General features: G+C 40.1%; 1 protein-coding gene across 3 annotated transcripts in view; it reads left to right on the forward strand.

Annotated features, from left to right (window-relative positions):
* Positions 1–22199, forward strand: part of LOC128700070 (streptococcal hemagglutinin-like) — a 156606-nt gene that overhangs the window by 50169 nt on the left and 84238 nt on the right. For all 3 annotated transcript variants that reach the window (XM_070098723.1, XM_070098722.1, XM_053793027.2), the window contains exon 4: positions 6164–8870. In XM_070098723.1, coding sequence (XP_069954824.1) covers positions 6164–8870 — 2707 coding nt within the window. The remainder of the gene's footprint in view (positions 1–6163; positions 8871–22199) is intronic.

Here is a 22199-nt window from a genome sequence, read left to right on the forward strand (position 1 = left end):
AGAGATAAAACACCTCAATTACTGGGAGCGCTTGAGGTTCCTAAAACTGTATTCCCTGGAATGCAGGTGGGAGAGATACATGATTATATACACCTGGAAAATCCTAGAGGGACTAGTACACGAAAATCACTCACTACGAAAGCAAAAGACTTGGCAGACGATGCAACATCCCCCCATTGAAAAGCAGGGGTGTCACTAGCACGTTAAGAGACCATACAATAAGTGTCAGGGGCCCGAGACTGTTCAACTGCCTCCCAGCATACATAAGGGGGATTACCAACAGACCCCTGGCAGTCTTCAAGCTGGCACTGGACAAGCACCTAAAGTCGGTTCCTGACCAGCCGGGTTGTGGCTCATACGTTGGTTTGCGTGCAGCCAGCAGCAACAGCCTGGTTGATCAGGCTCTGATCCACCAGGAGGCCTGGTCACAGACCGGGCCACGGGGGCGTTGACCCCCGGAACTCTCTCCAGGTAAACTCCAGGTAATGAGAGAAAAAAAAACTCCAACCGTGTTTTTGGATTAAAACGCCAACTTTGAGGTGTACGTATTTTCCTTTAGTATTTATAGTTGTATTCTCGTTTTCTTGGTCTCATTTGATAGAATGGGAAACTTTTTTTTTTTTTTTTTTTTTTTTTTCAACAAGTCGGCCGTCTCCCACCGAGGCAGGGTGACCCAAAAAAGAAAGAAAATCCCCAAAAAGAAAATACTTTCATCATCATTCAACACTTTCACCACACTCGCACATTATCACTGTTTTTGCAGAGGTGCTCAGAATACAACAGTCTAGAAGCATAAACATATAAAGATACACAACATATCCCTCCAAACTGCCAATATCCCAAACCCCTCCTTTAAAGTGCAGGCATTGTACTTCCCATTTCCAGGACTCAAGTCCGACTATATGAAAATAACCGGTTTCCCTGAATCCCTTCACTAAATATTACCCTGCTCACACTCCAACAGATCGTCAGGTCCCAAGTACCATTCGTCTCCATTCACTCCTATCTAACACGCTCACGCACGCTTGCTGGAAGTCCAAGCCCCTTACCCACAAAACCTCCTTTACCCCCTCTCTCCAACCCTTTCGAGGACGACCCCTACCCCGCCTTCCTTCCCCTATAGATTTATATGCTTTCCATGTCATTCTACTGTGATCCATTCTCTCTAAATGACCAAACCACCTCAACAACCCCTCTTCTGCCCTCTGACTAATACTTTTATTAACTCCACACCTTCTCCTAATTTCCACACTCCGAATTTTCTGCATAATATTTACACCACACATTGCCCTTAAACAGGACATCTCCGCTGCCTCCAACCGTCTCCTCGCTGCTGCATTTACCACCCAAGCTTCACACCCATATAAGAGTGTTGGTACTACTATACTTTCATACATTCCCTTCTTTGCCTCCATAGATAACGTTTTTTGACTCCACATATACCTCAACGCACCACTCACCTTTTTTCCCTCATCAATTCTATGATTAACCTCATCCTTCATAAATCCATCCGCCGACACGTCAACTCCCAAGTATCTGAAAACATTCACTTCTTCCATACTCCTCCTCCCCAATTTGATATCCAATTTTTCTTTATCTAAATCATTTGACACCCTCATCACCTTACTCTTTTCTATGTTCACTTTCAACTTTCTACCTTTACACACATTCCCAAACTCATCCACTAACCTTTGCAATTTTTCTTTAGAATCTCCCATAAGCACAGTATCATCAGCAAAAAGTAACTGTGTCAATTCCCATTTTGAATTTGATTCCCCATAATTTAATCCCACCCCTCTCCCAAACACCCTAGCATTTACTTCCTTTACAACCCCATCTATAAATATATTAAACAACCATGGTGACATTACACATCCCTGTCTAAGACCTACTTTTACCGGGAAGTAGTCTCCCTCTCTTCTACACACCCTAACCTGAGCCTCACTATCCTCATAAAAACTCTTTACAGCATTTAATAACTTACCACCTATTCCATATACTTGCAACATCTGCCACATTGCTCCTCTATCCACTCTATCATATGCCTTTTCTAAATCCATAAATGCAATAAAAACTTCCCTATCTTTATCTAAATACTGTTCACATATATGCTTCAATGTAAACACCTGATCTACACATCCCCTACCCACTCTAAAACCTCCTTGCTCATCCGCAATCCTACATTCTGTCTTACCTCTAATTCTTTCAATTATAACCCTACCGTACACTTTTCCTGGTATACTCAGTAAGCTTATTCCTCTATAATTTTTACAGTCTCTTTTGTCCCCTTTCCCTTTATATAAAGGGACTATACATGCTCTCTGCCAATCCCTAGGTACCTTCCCCTCTTTCATACATTTATTAAACAAAAGTACCAACCACTCCAACACTATATCCCCCCCTGCTTTTAACATTTCTGTCATGATCCCATCAGTTCCAGCTGCTTTACCCCCTTTCATTTTACGTAATGCCTCACGTACCTCCCCCACACTTACATTCTGCTCTTCTTCACTCCTAAAAGATGGTATACCTCCCTGACCAGTGCATGAAATTACTGCCTCTGTTTCTTCCTTAACATTTAAAAGTTCCTCAAAATATTCTCGCCATCTACCCAATACCTCCATCTCCCCATCTACTAACTCCCCTACTCTGTTTTTAACTGACAAATCCATATTTTCCCTAGGCTTTCTTAACTTGTTTAACTCACTCCAAAATTTTTTCTTATTTTCATTAAAATTTCTTGACAGTGCCTCTCCCACTCTATCATCTGCTCTCCTTTTGCACTCTCTCACCACTCTCTTTACCTTTCTTTTACTCTCCATATACTCTGCTCTTCTTATAACACTTCTGCTTTGTAAAAACCTCTCATAAGCTACCTTTTTCTCTTTTATCACACCCTTTACTTCATCATTCCACCAATCACTCCTCTTTCCTCCTGCCCCCACCCTCCTATAACCACAAACTTCTGCCCCACATTCTAATACTGCATTTTTAAAACTATTCCAACCCTCTTCAACCCCCCCACTACTCATCTTTGCACTAGCCCACCTTTCTGCCAATAGTCGCTTATATCTCACCCGAACTTCCTCCTCCCTTAGTTTATACACTTTCACTTCCCTCTTACTTGTTGTTGCCACCTTCCTCTTTTCCCATCTACCTCTTACTCTAACTGTAGCTACAACTAAATAATGATCCGATATATCAGTTGCCCCTCTATAAACATGTACATCCTGGAGCCTACCCATCAACCTTTTATCCACCAATACATAATCTAATAAACTACTTTCATTACGTGCTACATCATACCTTGTATATTTATTTATCCTCTTTTTCATAAAATATGTATTACTTATTACCAAATTTCTTTCTACACATAGCTCAATTAAAGGCTCCCCATTTACATTTACCCCTGGCACCCCAAATTTACCTACTACTCCCTCCATAACATTTTTACCCACTTTAGCATTAAAATCCCCAACCACCATTACTCTCACACTTGATTCAAAACTCCCCACGCATTCACTCAACATTTCCCAAAATCTCTCTCTCTCCTCTACACTTCTCTCTTCTCCAGGTGCATACACGCTTATTATAACCCACTTTTCACATCCAATCTTTATTTTACTCCACATAATCCTTGAATTAATACATTTATAGTCCCTCTTTTCCTGCCATAGCTTATCCTTCAACATTATTGCTACTCCTTCTTTAGCTCTAACTCTATTTGAAACCCCTGACCTAATCCCATTTATTCCTCTCCACTGAAACTCTCCCACCCCCTTCAGCTTTGTTTCACTTAAAGCCAGGACATCCAGCTTCTTCTCATTCATAACATCCACAATCATCTCTTTCTTATCTGCACAACATCCACGCACATTCAGACTTCCCACTTTGACAATTTTCTTCTTCTTATTCTTTTTAGTAATCTTTACAGGAAAAGGGGTTACTAGCCCATTGTTCCCGGCATTTTAGTTGACTTTTACAACACGCATGGCTTACGGAGGAAAGATTCTTATTCCACTTCCCCATGGATATAAAAGGAAAATTAATAAGACCAAGAACTATTAAGATAAAATCAAAGAAAACTCAGATGAGTGTGTATAAATAAATGTGTACATGTATGTGTAGTGTGACCTAAGTGTAAGTAGAAGTAGCAAGACATGCCTGTAATCTTGCATATTTATGAGACAGACAAAAGACATCAGCAATCCTACCATCATGTAAAACAATCACAGGCTTCGTTTTACACTCACTTGGCAGGACGGTAGTACCTCCCTGGGTGGTTGCTGTCTACCAACCTACTACCTAAATGGGAAACATATTACAGAAATAGAGATGATTTTGATTAGTTTCATGATGAAAACGACCTTGAAATTGAGCTCAAATTAGCAGAAATGTTTGATTTTTACCAATGTTCAAGAGTAAGCAAATCACACCACACATCCAATGCATGTCAACTGGGGAGACTAATATTCTTTCACTAGTACACTGATATTATTTATACCATTTTTACAATAATGCAGTAATCTGCATAACAGTAAATCTTCTATTTTTTGTGTGAATAAAAAATCTAAATAGAAAGCAAGAGTAATATAAGAGGGGCCTGGAGACGTGACTAATGAACAGAGGATATGTTATTTTAGTGCCAAGAATGTCTGCATTGTTTATTCTGGACTCTATTTTGAAATTGGCATCTTTTTTAATTTGTGTGAAATTGGCCAAATTGCCTGTTTCTGACATTTTTATTGGGTAGTTGACATCGGTAAGTGGGCAGTTTCTTGTACTCACTTGATAGAAAAAATGGAGTTTTAAATCAATAGCTTTGAGTTTGGTCGGCTGGAACAATGGAATTGGCCGAAAATAGGGCTCAGTCGGTAAAATCGCCAATGCGTATATATCGCTGAGATAGCTAACTTCTTGGGAGCATAATTCCGTAAGTTTTTAATCAAATTTCGTTCTTTTGGTGTTATTACCATCTGGAAAAGATTCTCTATCATTTCATTTTTTTTTTTTTTTTTTTTTTTTTGACACCAGGAGATGCTTCAGGATTTGGGGTTGTGACAGTCAAAGGGTTAACTATCAAATGCATTTATTCCCTAGGCTTCCTCAACTTATTAATCTCACTCGAAAACTTTTTCTTATTTTCAACAAAATTTGTTGATAACATCTCACCCACTCTCTCACTTGCTCTCTTTTTACATTGCTTAACCCCTCTCTTAACCTCTCTTTTTCTCTCCATATACTCCTCCCTCCTTGCATCACTTCTACTTTGTAAAAACCTCTCATATGCTAACTTTTTCTCTCTTACTAATCTCTCTACATCATTTACATTATTTTTAATATATATTACAAACAGTTTTAGATTTTCTCAGTCTATATACAAGAGGGTCCTGCTTTACAGTGCTTCACTTTACGTCATTTCGCTAATGCACCAGTTTTCATTTATACCCATTCTTCATTTATTCAGACTTCCTACAATAAATATATTCATCGCTGGCTTTAAGTTTAAGATGAAAATATTTTAAGGTGGGTAATGTGTGTACTGTGTATGCATTTTTTAGGCATAGCTCTTATACTCGCTCAATATACAATGGTGTAAACATGTTATCAGACTTGCATGCATTTGAAAGTGAAAAAAGGCTATAATTCATCTACAGTGATTTTCACTTTACAGTGGTGGCCCAGAACCTAACTTGTTGTATAAGTGGGGCCCTCCTGTATTTAAAAATTTTCAAGTTTGCCAAATTTTTATTGGATTTTTTGCTATGCATTTATGTGGTCCTTCTGTGACAAGCTGTGATTTACAATCACCTCATGATCTCCTTTCTCAGATGGTCTTAAGATATTTTCATATGGTCTGCATTCAACCTGAAGTGTATTTCTAATTGCATGTTTCTATTACACGACAATATTAAATACCATCAAACAATATCATTTCACATGGTTTGCTTATCTAAATCTTTGTGCAAGGATTCACAATCATAATATTTGATCTTGCATAATTTTGGATTAGTGTCTGCAAACATTTTAATATTATAGGATAACCACTTGACTTGTGTAGATATAAAAAAAAAAGTGCTATATTTAGAAACATTAATTAGTATTAAGTGTTCTAATATAATTAATAATAAAAAATATTAATTGATATCTTGTCTCTTCTTAGGTGATTTCACTAAAGGTGGCTGGTCCCAATAACGAGTCAACAGAAATTGTACTGCGGACAGATGGAGGAACCAGTGATGGTGCGGGACCATCCAGTGTTGCAAGATCAGTTACAACAGCATTGGGAGGGGCTGGACTCATGCCTGGTGCTGCACAAGCTGTGGACATTGCAGCAAATCCAGCATTTCGTAGCCCAAATGTGGTGGCTCCCCCTGGGGATAGTATTCCTATGACTCCACGCCCCATGGCCCAGATAAGACCACCTTTTCCATATGCCAGTATGAACCGTGCTGCACAAACCATGCAGGGTCGGGAATTGCAGCATCAGTCATCGACTGTGGCAGGACCAATGGGCCTCACTGTGACTAGTGCTGCTCCACGCCCAGTGTATAATCCTCCTCCACCCTATCCTAGCCTTGAGCCATCCCATCTGCGTGCTCCTGGGGTTCCTGTGCAGAGACCATCTGTACCACAAATAAATGGAACTCAGTATGTGCCAGGCCAGGTTAGTGTTGGCAGCAGCATAGCACAACCGGGGACTCAAGTGATGCCTTCTGTTGTGCAAGCCAGTTCAAATCAACCAATTAGTGGGGTTTTCCCAGTGTCAGTGACTCAGACAGTGAATAATAGAGTACACACACAGGTAGTGAAAGGTAGCCAAAGGACAGGAGGGAGTGTGCTAAAGAACAGTCCTCTTTTGGTAGATTTGTTACGGCAACCTGATCACCAGCCGGGAGTTGGTGTTAGCAAGGCCAAGGTGGTTATTGGTGGATCACCACATGGCTCACCTGCTCCTACATCTCCTTCATCTCGTTCTACAACTTCAACGCCCTCATCTGACTCCTTACCCCACACGCCCCTCACCAACCTACCTCTACCTGCAGTGCCGGCACTTTCACCGCCTCCCACCAGCTCTGCAACTTACAGTGCTACTGTAACTGCTTCAAGTTTGACTGGATCAACCTTGTCTACACAGTTCAGCACAGGGTTTAGTGGAGTTCATACTCACCAGCAGGTCTATTCTGGTGGGTCAGTTATCACTAGTACTGTCTCACCTCATCCCAGACTACCTAGCAGTGTTAGTAGTGGCTTGCAGCAACATCCGCAGGCCACGGGACAACCACCACCACCAGGACCAAGAGCGCCTTACAATACAGAACAGCGTTGCATGACTATAGGGAACAGCCAAAATATTCATCCTAGGATGCCTTTACTAACCTCTGGTCACTCGAGTGTTTTGGGCGAATCGCGTGCAGTCCCTCCTTCACCGCCTCAACCTGTGCCTGGTGCCAAGGAGAGTCAGTACCTGATCAACCCTAATACTGGGCTGTTGGAACCAAGGCCAAGTGAAAGCTCAGACTCTGACTCAGAGGTTAGACCAACAGTGACTGAAGAAATTCATTCAAATTCTCTTGTATCTGATGAAGAATCTAACATAAGTGCAACTTCAAAGAAAGAAACTGATCAGTCAGATTCTGAAACTTCTAGAATGTCGGTGCTCAGTGTTGAATCGAGAAAGACCGTGATAAGTCAGGATCGATCAAAATCTCACGATAGAGATACCAGTCCAGGATCATCAAGGGAGAACAGTGTAGTTAGTTCTGCTAGTACGGGGGAATCTATCAGATTAAAACTTACAATTGGGAGAGAAGCAGTGGCACAAGCTACTTTTGTTCCAAGAGTGAAAAAAGGTGACCGTAAGGAAATTTCTAACTCAAGTTTAGGTTCACAGTCGGTAAGCGAGCCAAGAATACCAAAATTGCATATTAACTTAAAATCTAGACAAGCAGTTATTGTTAATCCTCTTGGGGATGGAGATGGTCAAAGAAGTCAAGAGAAAGATGGCTGTAAAGAGGATAAAAATAAGAGGAGGAGTTACAGAAACAAATCGCGAAGTAGTGAATCTGACAGTGACAGTGGAAAAAGAGGGTTTAAGTTCAAAAGTAGTAAAGACAGAGGAGGGGGGGTAGAGAGTAATTCTGTGCTGAAAACTGTTGATGGTAAAAAACTTAAGGTTGATGTGGAGGAGGAGGAAGCTTCTTTGAAAATGAAATTCAAGGAAGGCTTGGAGGGCAGGTTAAAAGCTCCAAGAACTTTAGAAGATGGTCGTTTGTCTGTGATGAAATCAGAAAGTTCTAAAATTTCAAAACCTGAAAAGTTGCGAGCAAGACTGAAAACTAAAACGCCCATCAGAAAAGTTGGAGACTTGAATAGTGTAGGTGAAATTGCTAGTCACAAAATTTTAGAGACATTGCCCCCTAGCATCACCAAAGTGGCAGCTTTACATACGCAGCAGCCACACATAAATCCCTCCTCATCCTCCAGCCAATCCTCGGTGATACCTTCTTGTCTTGGATCAACATTATCATCAATGCCTGGTTCTACTACTACACAAACTGCTGGAGAACTGTTTAAAGTAGAACTTGAAAAAAGAGGGAGTGAAATAATAAGAAAATCAGATTTTAAAAGTGATATTGAAAAGAAAAGTGATAGCCTAATGAGTAGATTACGTGCGAACAATCTATCAAATTTACTAAATGGAGATTTGACTCATGGAGAAAAGTTGTCATTGGGTCGTGTGCGACAAAAAACGACAGGTGTTGGTCAGCATCAGGCAGATGGACCAAGTAGTAGCAAGGTGACAATCAAGAGAAAAGGCTCAGGGGAAATGCACACTCTTGAGTCCCTTAAGAAGGATCTTCCTGAAGGTAAGGGGTCCCATTTAGTGATATTAATCTGTGTATCTAACACTTTTTCTTCAGGATTTTCTTTAAGTGGCACCTTTTTGTAGGATCTCCGATTTCAAGTACTGTATTAATTCGAGACTACCTGCAACATTTGCTGAAGAATTCTAAAGGCTGCTTTGGCTATCTCACAAGTGAAGCAGTTACCTTCTGCTTTCACTGAGGAAATGTTTTTTTTAAAGCAATTATTACCACATGCATACAATAATGAAAACAGATAAGGTAAATAAGACTGAATAAATAGTATTAGTAAAAACGTGATGAGGTAATGGAAAAGAGCTGATTAACTCTCCGCTGCAGTTCTCTCATGGGTGACTTAAGGCCAACCAACATACAACCTCATATGTTGGGATATAAGTAACATGTAATTGTTACCATAGGTTTGATTTAGTTATGCTCATCTTTATTTTTCAGCAGCTTTGGCTGTTGTGTCATGCTAACAATATTCCTTGTCCATTCACTCTTCTGGTCTGCACATAATATCATAAATATTTCAGAGACTAGGGTAACAGTAAAGACTTTTAACTTACATTCAGTACTATTTTTCAATGTTTACAAGACCTTTAACAGTATTGCAGTTTAAATTGTTTAGATTAATAGGCTTAGTACAGCATTATCTATATATTACTTTATAGAGGAATTATTTTTTTTTAACTAAATTATTATTTTGAAAGGTAGCTAATGGTAATGTGTGTGTCGGTTTATAATAAAAATGTTTCCATATTAGAGACGGTTATTTAGTAGGTAGTCAAATACTGCTAACCACAAAAGCCTTCTGAGTTTGGGACACCAGTGTCATTGACAACTTATTCAGGACCTGCCTTACTCACTGTAGCTGAAGATGAATACTTTGACATATATGATTCGTTAATGCTTCTACATGCTTAAATCTGAAAAGATGAAGTTTGCACATGAATAAAAATAAGCTGGAAGATAGGAATTCCTCTATAGTGAAGTAAGAGAGAGAAAATACAGTAGGCAGGAATAGACTTGGGCCAAGATGAGCCTACTGAGGTGGTGATATTTGAAACTGTTAACATATAACATATACAGTAACAGATACCACTGATATGCCAACTACAGTATATATTTATTATTCACTAGAATAATAAATGAAAGATATGCATTTATGTAAGTGAGATGATGGGTTGATAATAGAATGCTTGCCTTTGGAAGAGTAAGAAAATAAATGGAATGATACTGAAGAGTAGTTATCAGGGAAGATGAGGAAGCAGGAAAGGAGAACTGTAATCATTGATAAGTCAAACTGTTGTTAGTTATATAAATGATTACATTTCTACAGTAGAGAGCTTGGTTGTGAATAGCTGGTTCTTTTTCATGCTTTGAAAGCAGGCCCTTGTTTTCAAGTTTTTCCAAATATGGTAAAAGCTTAAGGGTGATATTTTTTTTGTGAATGCTGTAATTAAAAACTTTTCTTAGTTATAATTATTAAGAGATGGTCAACTACAGTATATTTTCTTACTGTTATTAGTTCTTTGTCACTCATTTCAACCCTTTCAGTGTCCTGACCCCAAAATTAATGTTGCTCTCGGTGTCCACTTTTTTTTTTTTTAATTTCTTCTGATATGGTAGAGAATTTTTTCTGAGGGTAATTACACCAAAAGTATGAAATTTTATGGAAGGCTTATGGAACTGTTTAGACACAAAGCATTCTGAGTGCAATTTATGCATCTGCAATTTCACCCACTTTGAGTCCTATTTTAAGCCAATTCCAGTGCTCTATTAGACTAAATTCTTAGCTATTTAACTAGATATTTCTATTGAGCACAAAAAATGCCCACTCGCCTGTTACAGCTGCCCTGTAAAGTGCACAAAAGTTGGTAATTTAACCAATTTTACACACACACACACACACACACACACACACACACACACACACACACACACACACACACACACACACACACACACACACACACACACCACACACACACCACACACACACCACACACACACCACACACACACCACACACACACCACACACACACACACACACACACACACACACACACACCACACCACACACCACACCACACACCACACCACACACCACACCACACACCACCACACACACACCACACACACACCACACACACACCACACACACACCACACACACACCACACACACACCACACACACACCACACACACACCACACACACACCACACACACACCACACACACCACACACACACCACACACACACCACACACACACCACACACACACCACACACACACCACACACACCACACACACACCACACACACACCACACACACACCACACACACACCACACACACACCACACACACACCACACACACACCACACACACACCACACACACACCACACACACACCACACACCACACACACACCACACACACACCACACACCACACACACACCACACACACACCACACACACACCACACACACACCACACACACACCACACACACACCACACACACACCACACACCACACACACCACACACACCACACACACCACACACAACACACACCACACACACCACACACACCACACACACCACACACCACACACCACACACCACACACCACACACCACACACACACCACACACACACCACACACACACCACACACACACCACACACACACCACACACACACCACACACACACCACACACACACCACACACACACCACACACACACCACACACACACCACACACACACCACACACACACACACACACACACACACACACACACACACACACACACACACACACACACACACACACACACACACCACACACACACACCACACACACACACCACACACACACACCACACACACACACCACACACACACACCACACACACACACCACACACACACACCACACACACACACACACACACACCACACACCACACACCACACACCACACACCACACACCACACACCACACACCACACACACACACACACACACACACACACACACACACACACACACACACACACACACACACACACACACACACACACACACACACACACACACACACACACACCACCTTGAAGCTGTGGGGGAGTAGTGTGGGTGAAAGGTGTGGTTGTGCCAGTCAGTGGCCCAGTGTGGGGGGTAGTGTGAGCAATGGGTGAGTGTGGTTGGCACTGTGCTCAGCAAATGAGGGCAATGGGTGGCTACATGACTAGGTGTGTGGGCCATGAAAGCATGGGTAAGGTGTGGGCTTAAAACTAGGGGAGTAGTATGAGTAAGAGGTGTGGCTGTCAGTGGTCTGGTGTGGGTGGTGGTGTGGATGATGGGTGACTGGGTGGGTGAGGATTCAGTTGGTGGTGTAGGCAGTTATGGGGGTGGTGGGTGACTAAATGATTAGTTGTGTAGATAGCTTTTTGGGTTAAAGATTGTGCAAGGTGTGAATGTGGGGTTATGGGGAAACTGTGTAGGGCTGGATAAAGTGTGGTCTTGAAGTAGTTGGGATATGGTGTAGGTGTAATGATGTGGCTGTGGGGGAAAAAATATATGGGTGGAGGTGGGATGGTGTGGGTCAAGCCATGGGAGTTGTGTGGGTAGAAGTTGCTGTATGTACAGCATAGAATGGGTGGAAGCAAGGAGTATGGTTGAGGCAAGTGGAGGTATAGTGTTAAGACACATTCCATTGCATAACACTTATCCATGTTGAAGTCCATCATTTATCAAATCAATCCACTTGATTAACTTACACAGGTCTTCTGAAGAAATTCACGTAAATTTTCATTTTGATTTTTAGTATGATATTGGTTTCTGGCATTATAACCATACATGTTCATATACTTCTTATACCTTCTGGTTTATCTTATATTATAAATTAGGCATATCTGTCACTGCAACAGATAAGGGTATACGGTATACCCCATATCTGTTAACCTTTATCCCCTAGCATTCCTTGAGCAGTAGGTCAACACCTACAAGCCCTCTAATGCTTGCTCACCTTAACATGGTGGTGGGGTTTGATTGGCTTGTGCCAAAGATTAGGGGCTTCTCTGGGAGGGTGCCACTCGCCCCGCAGGACACTTACCTGACTAAAGAACCCAGCATCCAACTGCATAAATCGTGGGATGTTGATAATGATGGTGTAAGTTTGATTGTTGTTAACATTATGCATTGAAAATGTTGAATAACAAAAGTTGTAGTGCTTTGTAAATAACACAAAACACACACCCTCAAGAGGCTAAGGTGCTTCTTAACACCATTAAGAGGCATAGCAACTGTAACTTTACTACACTCAAAGGGGAGGGAATCTGGAGGTCAACTCTCTGAAACACAGGTGATAATTGAGGTTGGTATATCAGTATAGCTTTAGCTCAAAACTGAAAGAAATCCCAAGAGCTGCACCTCATCTCTATCAATCAGTACTTAAATTTTTGATAAATTGGATTAACCATTATGATGGACCAGAAATTGTAATTGAAGACCCTTGAGAGACTCGGAACCTGGAATTCAACCTTGCTATAATTTTGTATCGGTTAAAAAATTATTAGGAGGGATATCTTTCAAGAGACCCTGAAGGGGGAGCTCAGCTCTGTTAAACTACTAAATTTTGATATCAGTTGGATTGAGGTATTGTGTAGACATTTCTTATTTATTTCTTAGTATACTCATTGCATCTTCATTTTTTAAGAAGTTTAATTTTTCCATTTGTTGTGCTTCATTGATCTAGTAAGGACTAATTTTATTGTACAGTATTTGAAACCAGTGTATTATATATTTCTTGCTTTTATTCCAATGAGTTAGTACATCAGTGTCTAAATATGAAATACAAGTGTTTGTGGTGAACAGCAGGCAATTAATGCTATGAAAGGGGAAAGTAAAAGGACACTTGTTGGCATGTTGGAAATAGAATAGGCTAGGAGATTCTTTAGAGAGACCTGCCTCAAGGCTAATTTGTTTTTCTCGGGAGTTCACAGTATGCATAACGTACAGTTTCTCTTCAAACATTTTTTTTTCTCATTGACTGTATTTGCTAGCATCTTCTTGAAACTTACTTTGCTCTGGAGCTGGTGAGGTTCTCTTGATTCAAGGAATTGGACCTAACTTCCCTTTTCCTGGATCAGACCAGGTTACCTCCCATTGTCTCAAGTGCTGTGTGACTCCTACAGGTCCCCCCCCCCCTTCCCTTCCCAAGAGAATATTACAATAATACTTGTAACACAGAATCTTCACTCGATTTCAGGGAGTCCAATAATTTTCTAATTTATTAGAAATTGTAGCTACAACTACTGAATATAATTTTTTAGGAGCAGGAGTCTAATTTTGGGGGGGGGGGGGTTGTATGATGAGTTTGTTGAGAATGTGTTTCCCTAGTGTTTGTAGAAGCCTCCCTGTCTCAAGGTTAGAAATATAATTTTCTCCTTGAACCTGGTGGGAAAGCCCTTGTTTGATGTAATCTTTTAATTATTGTATTCTAGCATACAGTACTGTAGTAAAATAATCATTTACTACCAAAAACACAAATTACAAAAAAAAAAAAGTGGGTTAATTTGCTTAATAAGCTGTATATCCTATTGTGCAGTTACAAAAGAAATTTTCCAAGAATTTGTTCCAATTTTATCATGAAATTACAGAAACAAGGGAAACCAAACTGTCCCAATTTGGAGTTTATAAATTGAGCATATGGCCTTTAATCATTTGTGTTTTGTGTGTTGTGTTTCTACTGACCTATTTTGTGTGTCATCTAATATCTGTATCACAAGTTTATTCTATTTCTTCAGTGTATAATTCAAGCATTTTTTCTGCCATATTCACATTTTTTTTTTAAGCATGACTGTTTTGAAAGTTATTAATGAAATTGACTTGCTGTGTGTAAATTTAATAGAAATCTCTTTGTAATAGTAACTTCATTCTTAAGTACAGTTATTCTCAGAGGAATAGAAATTTTTATATCTTCTGTTTAATTTTGTATTTTGAGGTATTTTTTTCTTGGTTGAATATTTGTCAGCAGTACAGGGTATTATTTTTGGTGATAAAAGAAAAGAATGAAAATGTGTACCATCAACATAGCACTGTACAATATTTTGTGAAAAAAATTTGGTAACTTGAAATATGTTTCTTAAATTTTCCTGTTTGGTTTATCTTTAAAATTTTAAAGAGCCATAATATAGTACTAAATAATTTTTTAGAGTTTAACCAGACAAATTTCTACAAGGAGTACAAGTTATTGACTTCTGCTTTTTTTTTTTTTTTTTTTTTTTTTTTTTTTTTTTTTTTTTTTTTTTTTACACGCAGAAATCTTATTGTGACAGTGAGGTGTAACTTTTGTAGAACATGTACTCGAGGCCAATTTCAGGTTACAGGCAGGCCCAGCTTTACAGTGCTTCACTTAATGCCATTTTGTTAGTACAGCAGTTTTCATTTATACCCATTCTTCATTTATACAGACTTCCTACAATAAATATAGTCACCACTCACTATAAGCTAAGGATGAAAATATTTCAAGGTAAGTAATATATGTATTGTATATGCCTTTTTTAGTCCTAGTTATATTGCTTAATATCTGATGGTGTAAACATGTTATCACGCTTTTATATACGATTCGCTTTACAGCAGTAGCCTGGAACCTAATTGCTGTATAAGCGGGGCCCTCCTGTATTGCAAAGTAATTATCCTCTTGTGACTGGCATGCTGCTGGGTGTTTGAGGAAATACAGTAAATAGTCATTTTAATGGACTTACAAGGGGAAAGCAAATGGCCAGAAATGATGCATCTAGTGTATAGAGATTATTTTGCTGCAATCGTAACATAATGGATAATTTGGTAATCATTTAACCAAGTGGATTTTGTCCCATTTCCAAAATCCATTAAATTGAGGGCTTACTACTTTATGCCTTTCTGTTCTCAGCTGTGCTAGTGTTATCAGATCTGAAGTACAGTGGACCCCCAGTTAACGATATTTTTTCACTTCATAAGTATATTCAGGTGCCAGTACTGACCGAATTTGTTCCATAAGAAATATTGTGAAATAGATTAGTCCATTTCAGACCCCCAAACATACACGTACAAATGCACTTACATAAATACACTTACATAATTGGTCGCATTCGGAGGTAATCGTTATGCGGGGGTCCACTGTATATGGGTAAATGAACAAGGTTGTTCTTATTTCTTTTATATGGTGGTTTCCCATCAATGCAGGATGATCCAAATATGTAATGAAAACACATTCACCATTGCTAATTATATACCTGTAGCTGTCTTTACACAGGAACACAAACATCACAGTTATAATGATCCACCAAAACTTAACATTCCCACCTATGCTTCGAGAGTGTAGGCACTGTATATTAAACATCCAGAATGTAATGACACGTTTGCAGTTGTGTCATTACAATTTTGTGAGTCATGTTGACGGCTTTGAGGGGACTTGAGCTAGAGTTCGTCAAGGCCGTGCTAGCGGGAAATTCATCTGTAAAAACTTGCATTTGTGGTCACAGTGGTGCCTATGCTAACCTTCCTATGGTGTAGAAATATACCTAGTTGGATGAATCTTATTGAAGCTAGCTGGCCCAGTGGCTAACATGACGGTCTGGAGTTTTGAGACTCTCTGACCGCGGGTTCGAACTCCACCCGTGGTATGGTTTGTTTGCAATCGTGTCATTACGATTTCGTGAGTCACTCATTCAGAATGTCAGATCATAAATACTATTTGTTTCCACTCTTTCCTGTCTAAATGTTCACATGTGCCTGCCGGGTGCTCAAGCCCGTTTCTGAAAACATTCACACCCTCCATTGAAACCTTCCTGGGATAACTCATACACCATTCATCCATTGCAGATTAAGTGGTTGGTACCACTACATTCCGATGCATTTTCCTTTTTGTATCCATTGGTAGATTTTTTTCTCCAGGCTTCACAACATTCCAAGTTCTTCATATGCTATCTTTCCTTCATCTATTCTTCGATTTACATTCCTTCATAAACCAATCACCCATCTTCCACCAAAGTAGGGTGACCCAGGAAACATACACTCACTGCTAGAACTGCATAGACATTACAATTCAATTAACTCCGAATTGTATTATTTCCACTCCTTCAGAGTGCAGGCACTGCTTTTCACGTCTGTGATTCAAATCCAGCCGACCCGTTTTCCTGAATCTCTTCATAAATGTTACCGTGCTCATAATCTTACGGCATACCATGCTGTGAAAACCACTTTGACTCCACTCCCATCTACGAAACCTTTTAGATGCTTAATCTCCTAGCACTTAAAACCTCCATTGCCCTTTTCTTCCAACCCTTCCTTGAATGACCCCTACCTCACCATCATTCCACCCCAGATTTATGCACCGTCTTGGTTACCTAATCCTGCTCCATCCTCTTTAAATGCCCAAATTGCCTCAACAGCCCCACATCTCTCTTATCCCTTTAGCAACCCTACACATTTTTCTGATTTTTATGCTCCGAATTCTCTGCATAATATTCACACCTCACTTGCTCACAAACATGACATCTTCACTACATCTAGTCTCCCCCTTGCTATAACATTTAAAGCCCATGTCTCGTACAGTATGCCAAATGTACAACCTATCACATTACTGACAGCACTGGGGAGACCAGAAATGTCCACCAAGAGCCTTATTCCACAATAGCACAGTACCAGTGATACTTATGAAGCCTCCACTAAACCAAAACAACTCAAATGGTATATCCTTCTCCCTAATTTACAAACATTCAGGGTTTAAAAACAAAAAACAAATAGTAAAGTTAGCTATGCATATTAGATGGCCTCTTGCAGAGGCAAATACTATGTTCGGAGCACCTATAGAAAATAGAAACACACAAGGGGTGTTTTGGATGGTGAGATAGCAACAAAAACTACAATATTTATAGATGTGACAGAGTAAATAGGTTACCGGAAAAAAGTTGGACAATAAGTGAAAAACACTTTTGCTGCACAGAACTGTTGAATTAATCAAATGATACAGTAGACATTCTATATATTTTCCTGTATTTACTCAGTGTTAGGTGGTAAATACTGTGTGCTCAAAGAAAATATACTGCAATTTTTCAACTGTTAATTTTTTTTTTTTTTTTAACAAGTCTGCCGTCTCCCACCAAGGCAGGGTGACCCAAAGAGAAAGAAAATCCCCAAAAAGAAAATACTTTCATCATCATTCAACACTTTCACCTCACTCACACATAATCACTGTTTTTGCAGAGGTGCCCAGAATACAACAGCTTAGAAGTATATACGTATAAAAATATACGATGTATCTCTCCAAACTGCCAATATCCCAAACACCTCCTTTAGAGTGCAGGCATTGTACTTCCCATTTCCATGACTCAAGTCCAGTTATATAAAATAACCGGTTTCCCTGAATCCCTTCACTAAATATTACCCTGCTCAAACTCCAACAGATCGTCAGGTCCCAAATACCATTTGTCTCCATTCACTCCTATCTAACATGCTCACGCACGCTTGCTGGAAGTCCAAACCCCTCGCCCACAACACCTCCTTTACCCCCTCCCTCCAGCCTTTTCGAGGACGACCCCTACCCTGCCTTCCTTCCCCTACAGATTTATACGCTCTCCATGTCATTCTACTTTGATCCATTCTCTCTAAATGACCAAACCACCTCAACAAACCCTCTTCAGCCCTCTGACTAATACTTTTATTAACTCCACACCTCCTAATTTCCACAATCCGAATTTTCTGCATAATATTTATACCACACATTTCTCTTAGACAGGACATCTCCACTGCCTCCAACCGCCTCCTTGCTGCAGCATTTACAACCCAAGCTTCTCGCCCATATTAGAGTGTTGGTACTACTATACTTTCATACATTCCCTTCTTTGTCTCCATAGATAACATTTTTTGCCTCCACATATACCTCAATGCACCACTCGCCTTTTTTCCTTCATCAATTCTATGATTAACCTCATCCTTCATAAATCCATCCGCTGACATGTCAACTCCCAAGTATCTGAAAACATTCACTTCTTCCATACTACTCCCCAATTTGATATCCAATTTTTCTTCATCTAAATCATTTGATACTCTCATCACCTTACTCTTTTCTATGTTCACTTTCAACTTTCTACCTTTATGAAGTGTTAATAAATCACATGTTAATCAGCGGTCTATTGTATGTAGTAAAATTGCTAATTTCATAAGGTGTTTTATGTGTAAGACCATTAAAGATATATTTCAACAGCTCCAACTTAAAGCGGGCTGTTACTGGGTGAGACTCTAGATTCACAGTTTTCTCTTAACACTGAATGAGAGAAAGCGTAATGTTTACTCTCCACTCGATAGCATATAAACATTGCATGTTTGTGCTGCATGCTATGTAACTTGTTTCTTGTATAATTTTGAAGAAAACACTAGGTGGATTAATGAAAATGTCTATACGTATTAACCTAAAATACGACAGTGTGCTCAAGAGTGATTATTATTAAATATACAGCGCATATAAACATTGCATGTTTTATATACTATGTAATGTGTTTCTTATTCTTATATAATTTTGAAGAAAATATCATAGATGGATTAATGAAAATGTCTATGTTAACCTAAAAGAAGACATTTAATGTGCTCAAGAGTGATTTATTACACATCCCGCATGGCCGATCTCTGAAATAACGGCTGATAACCAGGATAGAATTTCGACCAAAAACGTGGGTAAAAACCGTATTGGCCGATATGCGGAACAGCTGATAACCAAGGGGTCCACTGTAGTAGCAAGACCAGTATATGCAGATCTTGTTTATTACTGAGTATCTCTTGAAAATATAGAGCACAATGTGCTGTGTCGGTTAGAAAGCCTTTCTCTCCTGCATCCAGATTTATCAAGGATCAGAAGGGGCAAAATAATTTGCTTGTTTAGATCATCTGCTCAGGTTTGCTGACGTTTTGTGCATCTGGCAGTTGTGTAATTTCCTGGAGCCTGTGGCAGCAATCTGTAGCATCCTTAACACCTGCAACTGTGGCAGTGAGCAGTCTTTTTTGTGACGTATTGATGAATTTTTGGTTTCCCTTGCACTTATATTTGGTGTTTTTCATTATATTGTTGTGAATATGCCCGAGAGCTACCTTTCTGAGGAGAGCATTAAGGGAAGAGAACATCTCCACAAAGAAAATAGCATGGCAAATGCTCAATTTGAGTTGGCTGTTAAGGTTCCCTGGAGTTCATGTGACTTGCCTCCCACTATGGTTCCTGCTGCTAAACTGATCCCTGTTGACCTAGGAAGACCTCAGTGGAGAGAAGAGACCCAGAACCCTGCAATTTTGTCGTCTGAAGTAAAGAAATCCCACCCAAATTTGTTTAAAGATGTGTTGGACAGGACCATGTGCCAGTGTGCAGAAAGACCACTTGCTCTTGCAGCTTGCAGCTGTAAAACCACTGTTAGCAATGGCTAACATCCAAAATAGTTAAACAGCAGTCCAGTGAAACAATGTTATTGTGCTTGACTGGCCTGGTAATAGCCCAGACATACACCCAGTAGTTAATGTATTGTACAAGATAAAGAGCAGCCTAAAGAAGGAAGACACTTTATCCATGCCAAAGCTGAAAGAGGAGCTGATGAAGATGTGGGTTTCTATAAGTATTGCTTATTTTTTATCTTTAGCAGACTCCATGCCCAGGTGCATACAAGAAGGGAGAAAAGGTAGGGTTATGGTGCATAACATTTATAGTACTTTTTTGACACTGAAAGTTAAATTTTTGTGTAAAACAGGGTAGGGGGGGATGTTTTTTGACAAAACTATAAGTATTGTATAGAGTAATCCTCTCCTCACTTAACAACGGGGTTCCTTTCCAAAGAGTAGGTCGGTATGCAAATTGGTCGTTAAGTGAGGAGCATGCTATACTGGTAGTGGGTTTGTGATGTTTATACAGTAGTGTACTGTATACTGTAATAGAGAATAGGGGAAATCATCTCTTAATACAGTGGACCCCTGGTTAACGATATTTTTTCACTCCAGAAGTATGTTCTGGTGCCAGTACTGACCGAATTTGTTCCCATAAGAAATATTGTGAAGTAGATTAGTTCATTTCAGACCCCCAAACATACACGTACAAATGCACTTACATAAATACACTTACATAATTGGTCGCATTCGGAGGTAATCGTTATGCGGGGGTCCACTGTATATATTACTTAGGTTTGTATATTGGTTGGAGAACTGGTCATAAGTTCGAGAGGTTGGTAAATAAGTATGTCGCTAAGTGAGAAGAGGCTGTGTGTGTGTGTATACGTGTACTCACCTAATTGTGATTGCAGGGGTCGAGACACAGCTCCTGGCCCCGCCTCTTCACTGTTCGCTACTAGGTCCTCTCTCTCTCTCTCTCTTGCTTCCAGAGCTTTGTCATACCTCGTCTTAAAGCTATGTATGGTTCCTGCCTCCACTACATCACTTGCTAGGCTATTCCACTTCTTGACGACTCTGACTGAAGAAATACTTCCTAATATCCCTATGACTCGTCTGAGTCTTCAGCTTCCAGTTGTGACCCCTTGTTTCTGTGTCCCCTCTCTGGAACAACCTGTGTGTGCGCGCGTGCACTCGCCTAATTGTACTCGCCTAGTTGTGATTGTGGGGGTCGTCATATCTCCTGGCCCCGCCTCTTCAACTGACTGCTACTCAGTCGCTTTTCCCGCTCCGTGAGCTTTTATCATACCTCTTCTTAATTAAAGCTATGTATGGATCCTGCCTCCACTACATCACTACCCAGGCTATTCCACTTCCTGACAACTCTGTGACTGAAGAAATACTTCCTAACATCCCTGTGGTTCATCTGAGTCTTCAACTTCCAATTGTGACCCCTTGTTGCCGTGTCCCATCTCTGGAACATCCCGTTTCTGTCCACCTTTCAGTATTTTATATGTCATTATCATATCCCCCTCTCTCTCCTGTCTTCCAGTGTCATCAGGTCAATTTCCCTTAACCTCTCCTCATAGGACATACCCCTTAGCTCCGGGACTAGTTTTGTTGCAAACCTTTGCACTTTCTCTAGTTTCTTTACGTACTTTGTTAGGTGCGAGTTCCAAATTGGCGCTGCATATTCCGATATGGGCCTAACGTACACATTGTACAGGGTCCTGAATGAGTCCTTATTTAGATGTCGGAATGCTTTTCTTCGGTTTGCCAGACGCCCATATGCTGCAGCAGTTATTTGGTTGATGTGCGCATGAGATGTGCCCGGTGTTATACACACACACCAAGATCCTTTTCCTTGAGTGAGGTTTGTAGGCTGTGGCCCCCTAGACTGTACTCCATCTGTGGTCGT

Source organism: Cherax quadricarinatus, chromosome 64, assembly GCF_038502225.1.
Source record: "Cherax quadricarinatus isolate ZL_2023a chromosome 64, ASM3850222v1, whole genome shotgun sequence".
Classification (NCBI taxonomy): Eukaryota; Metazoa; Arthropoda; class Malacostraca; order Decapoda; family Parastacidae; genus Cherax; species Cherax quadricarinatus.